This window comes from Hypanus sabinus, chromosome 25 (genome assembly GCF_030144855.1).
Source record: "Hypanus sabinus isolate sHypSab1 chromosome 25, sHypSab1.hap1, whole genome shotgun sequence".
Lineage (NCBI taxonomy): Eukaryota > Metazoa > Chordata > Chondrichthyes > Myliobatiformes > Dasyatidae > Hypanus > Hypanus sabinus.
The window spans coordinates 14,542,619-14,555,831 of record NC_082730.1 but is presented as its reverse complement, the minus strand read 5'-3'; the positions used below and the strand labels follow the sequence as shown (position 1 = coordinate 14,555,831).

At 41.9% G+C, this 13,213-nt stretch overlaps 1 protein-coding gene across 1 annotated transcript in view; it reads left to right on the top strand.

The window, feature by feature from the left end:
• LOC132380891 (polymeric immunoglobulin receptor-like) overlaps positions 1-13,213 on the top strand; it is a 141,135-nt gene that overhangs the window by 78,101 nt on the left and 49,821 nt on the right. The window contains 4 exon segments of the mRNA XM_059949808.1: positions 5,945-5,980; positions 6,964-7,082; positions 7,084-7,221; positions 12,238-12,328. Of these exon segments, the coding sequence (XP_059805791.1) occupies positions 5,945-5,980; positions 6,964-7,082; positions 7,084-7,221; positions 12,238-12,328 (384 nt within the window).

Below are 13,213 nucleotides of genomic sequence, written 5' to 3'. Positions count from 1 at the left end.
GACAAATCTATTAGATTTATTTGAGGAACTAACATGCAGAGTGGACAAAGGAGAGGCAGTGGATGTCATTTACTTGGATTTTCAGAAGGTGTTTGATGAGGCTCCTTAACAAAGTAAAATCCTATGGTGTTACAGGAAGGATACAGGCCTGGATAACAGAATGGCTGACAGGTAGGAGGCAGAAAGTGGGAATAAAAGAGGTCTCTTTTGGTTGGCTGCGGGTGACAAATGGTGTTCCTCTGGGGTCAGTATTGGGACCATGGCTTTTCACATTGTTTATCAATGATTTAGATAATGCAATCGATGGCATTGTGGCAAAGTATGTGGAAGATATGAAGATAGGTAGAGGGGAAAGTAGTTCTGAGGAAGCAATGCAATTGCAGCAGGACTTAGGCAAATTGGAAGAATGGAGCTGGTGTTCCAAAGTGCCGTAAAACTCCCAACATCATCCCAGTGCCCAAAAAATCAGCTGTGAAGTGCCTGAATGACTATCACCCATAGCCATGAAGTGCTTTGAGAGACTTGTGCTCTCACACATTAAGCCTACAATCTGACCTGATCTGGACAAACACCAGTTTGCCTATGGGGCAAACCTCCCCACAGGGGATGCAGTCACAACAGCCCTCCATATTGCTCTGACTCACTTAGAGGAACCGAACACTTAAGTGAGGATGTTACTTATCGACTTTAGTTCTGCATTTAACACAGTCATCCCCCATAAACTGGTCAGCAAACTGAACACTCTTGGCCTTGGTTCCTCCCTGTGCTCATGGGTCATGGACTTTCGCACAGACCGACCACAGCATGTCAGAGTTGGTAATCCCACCTCCACCACCCTCATCTCAAACACAGGCACCCCACAGGGCTGTGTGCTGAGCCCTATGCTCTACACACTCTTCATACATGACTGCACTCCCATCTACACCTCCAACTCCATAATTAACTTTGCGGAACGTACCACAGTGGTTGGCCTGATCTTGGATGAGGATGAAACAGCCTATAGGCTCCAAGTGGATCATCTGACAGAGTGGTGTAAGGAAAACGACCTGGTCCTTGACACTTACAAAACAAAACAGATGATCATTGACTTCAGGAGATCAAAGGACAGAGTACACACCCCTCTCCATAAACATGGAGAGGTAGTGGAAAGTGTGGAAAACCTAAAGTTCCTTGGAGTTATGTTGTCAAAACAGCTGACATGGACCACCAAAACAGTGACAGATGGAGTACAGTGTTGGGAAATGTATGATGATGCATTTTGGTAAAAGGAACAATAGGGCGGACTATTATCTAAATGGGGAGAAGGTTCAAACATCAGAGGGACTATGGAGTCCTCGTGCACGACTCCCAGAAGGGTAATTTACAGGGTGAATCTATGGTAAAGAAGGCAAATGCAGTGTTGGCATTTATATCAAGGGCATTAGAGGATAAAAGCACTTGAGGTGTTGCAGACAGCCAAGTGCATCTGTAGTTGTGAACTTCCCATGATTCAGGACATTTGCCCCAGGGAATCACACAGCATTTGTCTGGATAGATCACACTTTGAAAAATAGAAACATAGAAAACCTACAGCACAATACAGCCACTTCGGCCCACAAAGCTGTGCCAAACAAGTCCTTATGTTAGAAATTACCTGATATTACCCATAGGCCTCTATTTTGCTAAGCTCCATGTACCTATTCAGGAGTCTCTTAAAAGATGCTATTGTATCCGCCTCCATCACCGTCACCGGCAGCCCATTCCACATACTCACCACTCTCTGCATAAAAAACCCACCCCTGACATCTCCTCCTTTCCTACTTCTAAGCACCTTAAAACTGTGCCCTCTCATACTAGCCATTTCAGCCCTGGGAAAAAGTCTCTGACAAGCCACAAAATCAATGCCTCTTATCATTTTATACACCTCTTTCAGGTCACCTTTCATCCTCCGTCTCTCCAAAGAGAAAAGGCCAAGTTCACTCAACCTGTTCTCCTAAGGCATGCTCCCCAATCCAGGCAACATCCTTGTAAACCTCCCCGGCACCCTTTCTATGGTTTCCACATCCTTCCTGCAGTGAGGCGACCAGAACTGAGCACAGTACTCCAAGTGGGGTCTGACTAGAGTCCTATATAGCTGCAACGTTACCTCTCAGCTCCTAAACTCGATCCCACAATTGATGAAGGCCAATGCACCGCATGCTGTCTTAACCACAGTGTAACTTAATAGATCTAATAGAGATATTGGGAAGCTAGCTACTGAGAAGGTGAGGAAATGTGTGCAGTTTCAGGTGTCATGGAGACCATGGGAGTGAGATAGGAAAGATAGAAATTTCTTCTCCTTAGATAAGTATGAACTGTTCATTTACTGTGCTCTGTTATTCTGTGGGAAATAGATACTACAGGGGTTGTCTACCCACACAGATCATTTACCATCAAATGGAGTTGATTTGGTTTAAGAATGGATCTGATGTGGATTTTACCCCATTGTGAATGTGTAATTCCATTTAGATTGTTTCCCCTCACATCTAACTGAAGCAAAGTGAAATCCCCTCAGAGCTTCTGGATTGCACCGACAGATGGAATAGAATTCGAATTGAATTGAATTGACTTTATTTCATGCATTCTTTACATACATGAGGAGTAAAAAATCATTACATTACATCTCCATCTAAATGCGCAATGTGCAATCATAGTAATTTATAATAATTTATAATAAATAGAACTGTCAATGCAATATAGAGTACCCTCAAGTCAGCAGGAGTTCATCAGTCTGATGGCCTGGTGGAAGAAGCTGTCCCGGAGCCTGTTGGTCCTGGCTGTTCTGCTGCAGTACCACTTCCTGGATGGTAGCAGCTGGACTAGATTGTGGTTGGGATGGTTTGGGTCCCCAATGGCCCACAGGCCCTTTTTACACACCTGTCTCTGTAAATGTCCTGAATCATGGGAAGTTCACAACTACAGATGTGTTTGGCTGTCTGCACCACTCTCTACAGAGTCCTGTGATTAAGGGAGGTACAGTTCTCACACCAGGCAGTGATGCAGCCAGTCAGGATGCTCTCAATTGTGCCCCTATAGAAAGTTCTTAGGATTTGGGGGCCCATACCAAACATCCTCAACTGCCTGAGGAATTCAGAAGAGGTGAGCTTTCAAGGTTTAAGGAGAAGAGAGAATGAAGCCAAGAATGTCTGCTAAGTTTGCATGAAAAGTCCCTTCTATATACACTTATTTCCCACTTTGCTCCCTCCTCAGCAGCAAGTTCCCAAAAATTATGTCAACACGGGCGAAAAGCTGGTGGAACTCCTTCAATTAGGCAGAATCTATAGAAATGAGTACATGATTGATCTTTCAGGCTGAGTCACTTCATCAGGACTCATGTCATGTCTTCCCCGTGTGTTGTGTTTGATTGAATTATCTTCAAGGCAGGTCCATAACTTTCCAAGATTTGGAACAGACAGAGATGGTAAAGTAAGTGTCAAAGAGGGCTTCTGGCATTGGATGAGCAATGAACATTCAAGAATTCATGTTGCAAAAGAGACTCACCAGGTTGGTGCCAGTATTAGAGGACCACAAGACCAAAAAGGCAGAGGAGTAGAATTAAGCCTTCTCGACCATATTCTCCTGCCACCCCAGTACCCTTTGATGCCTTTATGAATCAAGAACCTATCAAACTCCACTTTAAATATATTGAATGACTTAGCCTCCACAGCCATCTATGGCAATGAATGCAACAGATTCGCCACCCTATGTCTAAAGAACTTTTCTGTACTCTGAGGCTGTGCCGTCCGGTTGTAGACTCACTTACTGCAGAAAACATCCTCTCTGCAACCACACTCTCTAGGCTTTTCAATATTCAATAGGTTTCAACGAGACACCCCTCCCCCCATTCTTCTAAACTCCAGTGAGCATGTTTAAGTCATACAAAAAATAAAACTTCTGGAGTCGTGTGGGATCTGAGGAGACAGAGTGGTCACATTTCAGATTAATCCCCTGTTTCAGGACACCTCCAGCCATTTGCAGTTCAGATTAGAACATCTGCTGTTGCTTGTGTCTAATATTTCAACTCTTTTCACCATTTCATTCAGTCTTTAGATATTGTTCAAGTATTTCTATCTTGATCAATATAGCTAAAAGCTTTCCAGATTCTCACTTCAAACTTCCTGCTGCCTTCTTCCTCATTTTTATTTCACAGTTATTTCTCTGAAGACAGACAGGTCCTGGCTGGGTCTCTGTGAATAGAAAAATGTGGATTTTGATTATTCTGATTGGTTTCCTGCCTGGTGAGTGACAAATTGTGCTGGATGTTTGCATAATCAGTGTTGGTTTGGGGGTCGTACACCATTTTCAGAACAATACTTGAATATCTGTAGACACGAAAGATGTCAGAAACTGGAGTTGAGAGTACACTCCTGGAGGAACTCAGTGGGTCAAGCAGCTTCTGTCAGTGGGAGTGGAATTGTCAATGATTTGGGTCAAGACCCTGCATCAGGTGTGAATGGAGAGGGAGATTGTGTAAATAGGAGAGGGGGAGGTGTGAGACTGAGTCCACTAGGTGGTCGGGACTGAGGAGGGGTGAAACACGACAGGAAAAATGAATGAGGAGGAACAGGGGTGGAATTTGGAGACGCATGAGAGGTGGAAGCAGATAAAGGAGAAAAGGGGAATAGTGTGGAGCCAAGTGGGGGGAGAGTATGTCCAGGTGGAGATTTCTAGAGACTGCTAAATGGGAACATCAGGACTACCATTGCTGGAATCTGATCACACGCTGCAAGGATCACTATGAAAATTGACATTATTCTCTTGATATCAGTGTCTTTCCTGCGCCATTTCAGTGGGGCAATTAGTAAAGAACATTACTAGATGTGGAGTCAAAGGTAAACCAGGGTAGGGAGTGGTGAGAGATGACTGTCTCTAAATGCCAAAATCCAGATGGGATTTTGACAATCTTGTAGTTGATCATTATCATTATTGACATGTGGTTTTTAATTCCAGAAATAATTAATCAGATTTAAACTCTCAATGTATCCCAACAGAAATTGAATGATTTCTAGACACTGAAGTGGTAATGACCACTGTTGCACCACCTTCTAACTGCACATAGAAATACTTGACAGGTACAATATATAAAATTTCCATCAGAACCAGAGGACACAGTTTCAGACATCATGATGGGTTTCTTTCTGCAGCTTATAAACTTGTCTGTCAGTAAGGAGGAGGTCAGGTCGTTGGCATCATGGAGAGAATTGAAACCTGAACTCAGATAATCGTACCAACCCCCGACTCAACCCTGGAATGCAAGAAACACACACAAACTTCCATGTACAGTAGTGCTATCTATCCCAAATAAATTACCTGGGATCTTTGTGTACATTTGAAAGTTAAGCATGATCTGAGGTAATTTATAATTCAATATTGCCACTCTCTCTCAGTACAGCAGTGAAAGGTCAGCCCTGGGTTTCTGCTCAGGACTCTGGAGTGGGAAGTGAACCCACAATGTACTGACACAGGGGAGAGAGCACTGACACAGCAACGGCACTGACTGCACTTCACACCAAAATCATTGGCTGTGGCATCATGGGCCACATGCGGGACGCGACCTGGACCTGTTTTACCATCAAGTTCAAAAATATTTGTTTGCATTAAGTTGCTCTTTTCCCTTCAAATATGAAAATGCCTCCCTCAGTTTCAGGTGCATTGTGGGCAGAGGAATATATCGGAGGATATGTGGGAAGAGCGATCACAATCAATTGTAACTATGAAGCAAAGTACCGCTCAGACACAAAGTATTGGTGCCATGGATGGACTTGTCAATGTTTAGTTTTAGTGGAAATAAATGGGCAACACAGACGGAGTGGACGAATGTTAATCACAGATAACCTGGAACGGGGAATATTTACTGTTACTATGGAGGATCTTCGCTTTGGAGATACAGGATGGTACAGCTGTGGAATTACAACACCAGGTGTCGATCCAATGTTTGATGTACATTTACAAGTATCTGAGGGTAGGTTTCTCAGTGACTGACTTTGTGCCTTCAGTGAAATAAATGTCTCATCCATGTTTCCTCTGGGAAGGGTCAGTGCATTAGATGTCCTGGGCAGTGACGATGTGCGGATCCCAGGGTTACGTTTGTTGAATGGAGAAATACCCATCTCGTGGATGTGTCAGTAGAACAACAATCTCCCCCTCCTCCTGCTCAGCCTCAGGGCAGAGTACAAGATCTTTGTCCAGACTCTGTCCACCCCTCACTCTCTCTGCATTAATATCAGTGCCAAATGTTTCCCTCTCTATGGCAGGTTACTGAACCCAGTCACAATTTCATTTTCTCCTGAAAGCCTCAGGATGTGATGGATACCTCACAAGCTGCTGCCTTTAAACACTCAATGGCCACTTCATTCGATACTCCCAAAGCTTAATGAAAATGTCAGCTGAGTTTATCTCTATGCTCTTCTGCTGCTATGGCTGACTAATTTCAAGATTCGATGTGTTGTGTGTTCAGATGCTCTTCTACACACCACTGTGATAAAACATAGTTATTTGACTTCCAGTCATCTATCAATCAGCTTGAACCAGTCTGGCTTTTCTTCTCTGACCTCTCTCATTGACAAGGCATTTTGCTCACATAATTGCTGATCACTGGATATTTCTTGTTTTTCACACCATTCTCTGTAAACTCTAGAGACTGTTGTACATGACAATCCCAGGAGATCAACAGTTTCTGGGATACTCAAACCTCCCCTTCTGGCACCAACTATTATTCCATGTCAAAGTCACTGAGATCACATTTCCTCCCCATTCTGATGTTTGCCCTGAACAACCACTGAACCTTTTGGTTATGTCTGCATGCTTTTATGGACTGCGTTGCTGTCAGGTGATAGACTAATTAGATATTTTCATTAGTGAACAGGTGTACCTAATAAAGTGGCAGCAGAGTGTTTGATTTTCAGGTGTTCATTCAGTATCTGATTGTTTAATTCTTTCCCACAGAACCTGTGTCTGTTCCTGTGCTTCGATATCTGTCACCAGCAAATGTCTCACGTCTCAGGGGTTCACTATCAGTGTCCTGTGAGTCCCTCCAGCGATCCCTTCCCATTCAGTACACTTGGCATAAAAAAAAACTCATCTGAAGATCAAAAGATCTCAGACACTGATGAACTGGTTCTTCCTGGTCAATCTTTAAACCTCCAGGCCCATAGCTATTACTGCAGAGCCTTGAATAGGCTTGGAATAAAATCCAGTGGAATGGTAAAGAAATCTGAGTTTTGTGACAGAAATCAATGGCACCAGTAAGTTCTACTTTCAAGGGAGGATAAACTTAAATATTTCTTTTTGTTTCTGTATTTCCGCTGCTCTTATACTTCTAGTGAGGGTAAGGAATTTCTTTGCATTTGTAGAAGCTACACATCACAGCCTCCAAGGAGTAGAAATAAAGTGTAATGAACAGTTAAGTCTGTTGCTTCCTCCAGGAACATGTGGAGCACATTTCACATAGTTGGACTTGCACATCCAGACAAACGGAGAGCATTCCATTCATACTTCTGGTTTCTGTATTAATGATGCTGGAATGGGTGTTGCGTTCTTAGACAGTCACACTGTCATAAAAATAAAAGGGAGGACATATGATATAGCAAACAATTTGTGTTAAGTTAGAGAATTGGGAAGGGAACAAGAAAAACAATAAGGAGAGAAAAGATGAAATATGAAGGAAAACTAGCCAATAATATAAAAGTAGAGACCAAAAGAATTTCAGATATGTGAAGAGTAAAAGAGAAGCATGAGTGGATATCAGATCACTGGGTAATGATGCTGAAGAAGTAGTTATGAGGGATGAAGAAATGGAGGACAAACTTATTCAGTATTTTGCATAATTTGTCACTGAAGAAGACACAAGCAGTGTGACAGAAATTCAGCTATGTCAGGGTGCAGAAGTGAGGGTAGCTGTGTTACTAAGGTGAGGTGATTGGGAAGATGAGCGGCCTGAAGGTAGATAAGGCATTTGGATCAGATATACTGCAATCTAGGGCTCTGAAACAGGAAGCTGAAGAGACTGTGGAGGCATTAGTAGTGATCTTTCAAGAATAACTGGATTCTGGAATGGTTTTGTAGGACTGAACAATTGGAAATTGCACTGCACTCTTGAAGAAGAGATGTAGGTAAGTGAAAGAGAATTACAGACTAGCTAGCCTGACTTCCATGTTTGGGAAGACATTTCAAAGGCTGAGGTTTTAGGGTGCATGATAAAATATGATTTCCTGTTGGGGAAATCTTGCCTAAAAAATCTGTTGGATATGTTTGAGGAAGTATCAGGTGGGATCAACAAAGGAGAGTCAGTACATGTCGCTTACTTGGATTTTTAGAAGGCATTTGACAAGATGCCACACATGAGGCTGCAAAATGAGATAAGAAGCCACATTATTATTGAAAAGATTCCAGCAGGGAAAGAAGATTGGTTGACTGACAAGCGAGAAAGAGAGTGAATAAAGGGCCCCTTTCCGGTTGCCTATCTGTGACTCATGATGTTCTGTAGTGGACTGTGTTGGGACAGCTTCTTTTCACGTTTTGTGGAATGATTTGGTTTTGATGGCTCTGTGGCAAAGTTTGGGGACAATAAAGTCAGAGTTTGCCCAGTTTGTTGTTCATTGATCCAGCTTACAATTACTGTACTGTAGATTTTCTAAGATTTCCTACAGAAAAAGAATCTCAGGGTTGCATGCGGTGACCTGTCTGTACTCTGATAACATATTTTTACTTTGAATTTGACTTTGAATAAGGGGGAATCTCAATAAACCCTGAAACATACTGAAAGGCCAAGATAGAGTGGATTTGGGGAGGATGTTTTGCTGTAGTGGGGGTGTACAGGACCAAAGGGCACAGTCTCAGAGCACAACATTTAATTTTATTTATTTAGCAATAGATTGCGGATTCTGCCTTTCTGACCCTTCGAGACACACCAGCCCAGCAAACCTTAACAAAACCAATTCACCCTAACCTAATGACAGGGCAATTTGCAATGACCAATGAACTTACCTGATACATCTCTGGACTGTGGGAGAAAACGGAAGCACTCGTGGAAATCCCACGCATTCCACGAGGAGGACGTGCTTTACAACAGATGTGAAGTGAAAATTCTTCAGCCAGAGGGGGTGAATCTCTGGGATTCGTGCATCAGATGCTGTTGAGTCCAAGTTATTGGGTACAGTTCAAGCAGAGCTCGATAATTTGTTGATTTCAAAGGGCATGAAAGGGTATGAGAGAAGGCAGGTGTTTTGGATTGAGTGGGATAACAAACCAGCCATGATGGAGTGGCAGAGCAGACTGGATAGGCTGAATGGCCTAATTCTGCTCCGATGTCTTATGGTCCCATTGTCTCATGGTCAGCATTAATTTTAGAACTTTTTGAGTACAGGAATGTCCGTCATAGGTGAGAGACAGGCCTGTTGTTCAGGTCAACACACCGCAAGGCTGACTTATCTCTGTCCTGATCTGAGACTGCCACCTGCAATTAACGGTCTGCTAAATCAGCTCCAGTGATGACTGACTTTGTGCCTGTGACTCAATTCTGAAAGTAATTTGCATACTTTTATGGTTTGCATTGAATCAAATGCAGCGAGACGTGACAGACTCAGGTTTTCATGCAAACATTTACAGTAGAAACAAATGTTGGTGGTTGTTATTAATGATGGATTTCACTGTATGTTCTGATGAACATGTCACAAATTAATCACATCTTTAATCTTTAAATGTTCATTGAGTAACAGATCACATTTGGTCCACCATGCCCATGTAACTTTTGCTCCAACAATTGTGATCTTTTGTTCTTGCAGATACAAAGCAGATGAAATTGAATTTCAGCAGTCCTGACGAAGGGTCTGGACCCAAAATGTCGACTGTTTACTCTTTTCCATAGATGCTGCCTGGCCTGCTGACTTCCTCCAGAATTTTGTGTGTGTTGCTTGGATCTCCAACATCTGCAGATCTTCGCTTGTTTGAAATTGAATTTTATTTTCTTTTAACAGGGCCATTTCATTTCTGTGAAAATACTGTAATGGAATCAATGACAACTGAACAAAGGGAAGGATCTTCATCAGATAAAATGTAAAGTATAAGGTTTTCTCTACATGTGGTTTCACTGCTACTGCTTCCAAATAGAGCCAGTTGGGAGAGAAATTTGTTTCTCTTTAACTGGTGTTAAACACATTTGACATGATTAACTTCAATGTAATCATGTATTGGAAACTGATTATTTCTGATTTTCTAGTATAGGTATCAAACCCATGATCAAAGATAATCTTCTTATCCAAAACTTTTAATAATTTAAGCAAAGCAGTTGGAGTATTGTGTTAAGTTCTGGTCACCTCATTATCGTAGGACATAGTAGCTTGAGAAGTGATTTACCAGGATGCTTCCTGGGATAGACAACATGTTTTATGAGGATAGGCTGAGTGAGCTATGTAGCTTTGCTTTGGACAGAAGGAGAATAAGAGGGGACTTGATAGAGTTGCACAAGATGATAGGAATCATAAGCAGAATGAATAGCCAGCACCTTTTTTCCTTGGCTTTTTCCACAACCAATATTCTCACTTTCAAGTATGCTTCATCTCATGTTCTCAGTATTTATTTCTTATTTAATTATTATTATTTCTTTTTTTTTGTATTTGCACACTTTGCTGTCTCCTACACTCTGTTTGAACAAGCAAGTTGGAACCCCTGTTCTAAATGCTCGAATTTTCAGATTCACTTCATGGGCTCTTTAACCATTGGGTTACGAGTGAGCCCCGTGTGCATTGTTGATTTTGATTCCTCCATTACCATACCTATCACTGTATATTTAATGTATTCCATTTATTGAGATACAAAATGGAATGGGCCCTTCTGGCCCTTCAAAACACACTGCCTAGCAACCCCCAGTTTAACCCTAACCGAATCACAGGATAATTTACAATAAGCAACTAACCAACTAACAGACATATTTCTGGATTCTGTGAGGAGACTGGAGCACCATGCAAAACCCACGCATTCCATGAGGAGGACATATAGACTCCTTACAAAAAACATTAAAATTGAACTCTGATGCCCCAAGCTGTAATAGTGTCATGCTAATTGCCATGTTGCCATGGTGCCCAAGGGATACTGAGATTATTGAGTCACTTTGCTGATTACTTTTCTGGACTTCTTTTAATTGTCCTTATTTATCTGTGTATTTCATCCCCAACTCCTTTCTTCAATTAATTCTTGATCATTTATCAGCTTTCACACAGCACCTGTCCATAAGGTTTCATTGTTGAACTTCTGAAGATCTGTGTCCTCTTTCAGCAATACTGATTATATTTTTCACACTCACAATGAGACATATGTTGAAATGCTATCAGGCCTGCACATGCTGGAACCTCCCAGTCTCCGCCTGACTAATAGAATTCACCTGCCTTTCATTCTGGACTCATTATTTAACCCCAGTAATCATCCACAGTTCTCGTTCACCTATCAAACCAACTGGCGTTCACTCTCCATGCATAAAGTTTACCCTGTTGCATTTATTTTCTGTTCTTTCTTGTTCTGTGGCCTGTCATGACTTGTTATTTTGTGGTCTATCAGTGAAGTATTGTTTACTGCTAAACTGTCTCTGCTGATCGATTTTGGTCAAGCCTCCTCTACATTTCCTGACAAACGTATGATTTTGCATCAAATCAAGTCAGCAAAAATTTTACTGGGCACCCCACAAGTGTTGCCATACTTCCAGTGCCAACATTGCATGCCAATAGCACACTAACCCTAACCCATATGTATTTGGAATGTGGGAGGAAACTGGAGCCCCTGGATGAAGTCCATGCAGTCACAGGGGGAATGTACAAACTCCTGACAGACAGTGGCAGGAATTGAACCCAATGTTACAGCTCACTGTTGTAAATCATTTTGTTAACCACTAGGGACCTTTTCAATGACATTAGATAATCCCCAGACTCGTTGTTACCCAACCTCATCATTTCCTTTCCTGCCATTGCTAAATTCATCTCCATTATGTACTGTCACACCATACAGTATCTGCAGTCGTGTTTCAGCAATTACATTTCCAAATAATGATCATAGGTTATCTTCCCTCCCTTAGTCCAGCATGAGATTAATCTCCCAGCTGAACTATCCTGGCCTTGCTGCTTTTATTGCTCCACTTCACTCATTTCACAGAGGAACCAGGAGGGAAATATTTGAAATGCAAAGGTGTCTCCTCTCCTGCCACTGATTCTCTATCTATTCCCCTTTGTTCAGTTACATGATATGGGAAGTGGGACGCTAGCTGTTCTTTGCTCTGCTGGGCATCTGGACTATCGCTGTCACATGGTTCGCGAGAGACAAAACGGTAAGTCTAGGTCAGTAGATCCTCCCGATGGTTTCCATGCTTTGGAACATAAAACATTGAACATTACAGCACAGTGCATGCCCTTTGACAGACCATGTTGTGCTGACCTCTTAACAAACTCTGGCATCAATCTAACCCTTCTCTCCTATATAGCCTTCAACTTTTCTGTGAGCCATGCATCTTTGTAAGAGTTTCTTAAATATAGCTAATGTATCTGCCTCCAGAACCAACCCTGGTAGTAGGTACCATACATTTGCAGCTCTCTGTGTTAAAAAAAACTTGCCTCTGACATTCCCTCAATGCACTTCTCCAATCACCTTGAATTATGCCCCCTTGTGTTAAACATTTCTGCTCTTGGAAAATGTGCATTCAATTTTTTGCCTCTTATCATCTTGTACATATCTATTGAGTTACTTCATCCTCCTTCACACTAAATTCATTCAAATATGACTATCATTTAAAGAAAAAAAAACATTCATGTCGAACTTTTAACCTTTTGTCAAACCAAAGTTGCATGAAGATGATATACTGTAAGTAGGTTTTCACACACTGTGCATGTGAAGAATGAAGTCCAGTATTCAACAAGAAAATATATTGGACACTGTACTTCACTCAGAACTCTGTTGCGAGGTGTCCGCATGAAATGTAAATCAAAGTCAATGTCCACTTTATTTCCAAAGCACAAGCTGTTGCATACACATCACCTGAGTGCAACATTGCAGGCACACAGCATCATACAGTATTGCATAGTTCCCAGTGTCAATCAATCTGATAATTTCACATTTGTTTCTACAGAGACTTGATCAATCAGATCCTCACAGCCTAGTCCATGAGATAAAGTGAATGTTCGCAGATTACACCGACTGTAGGAGAGTTTTCCAGCAA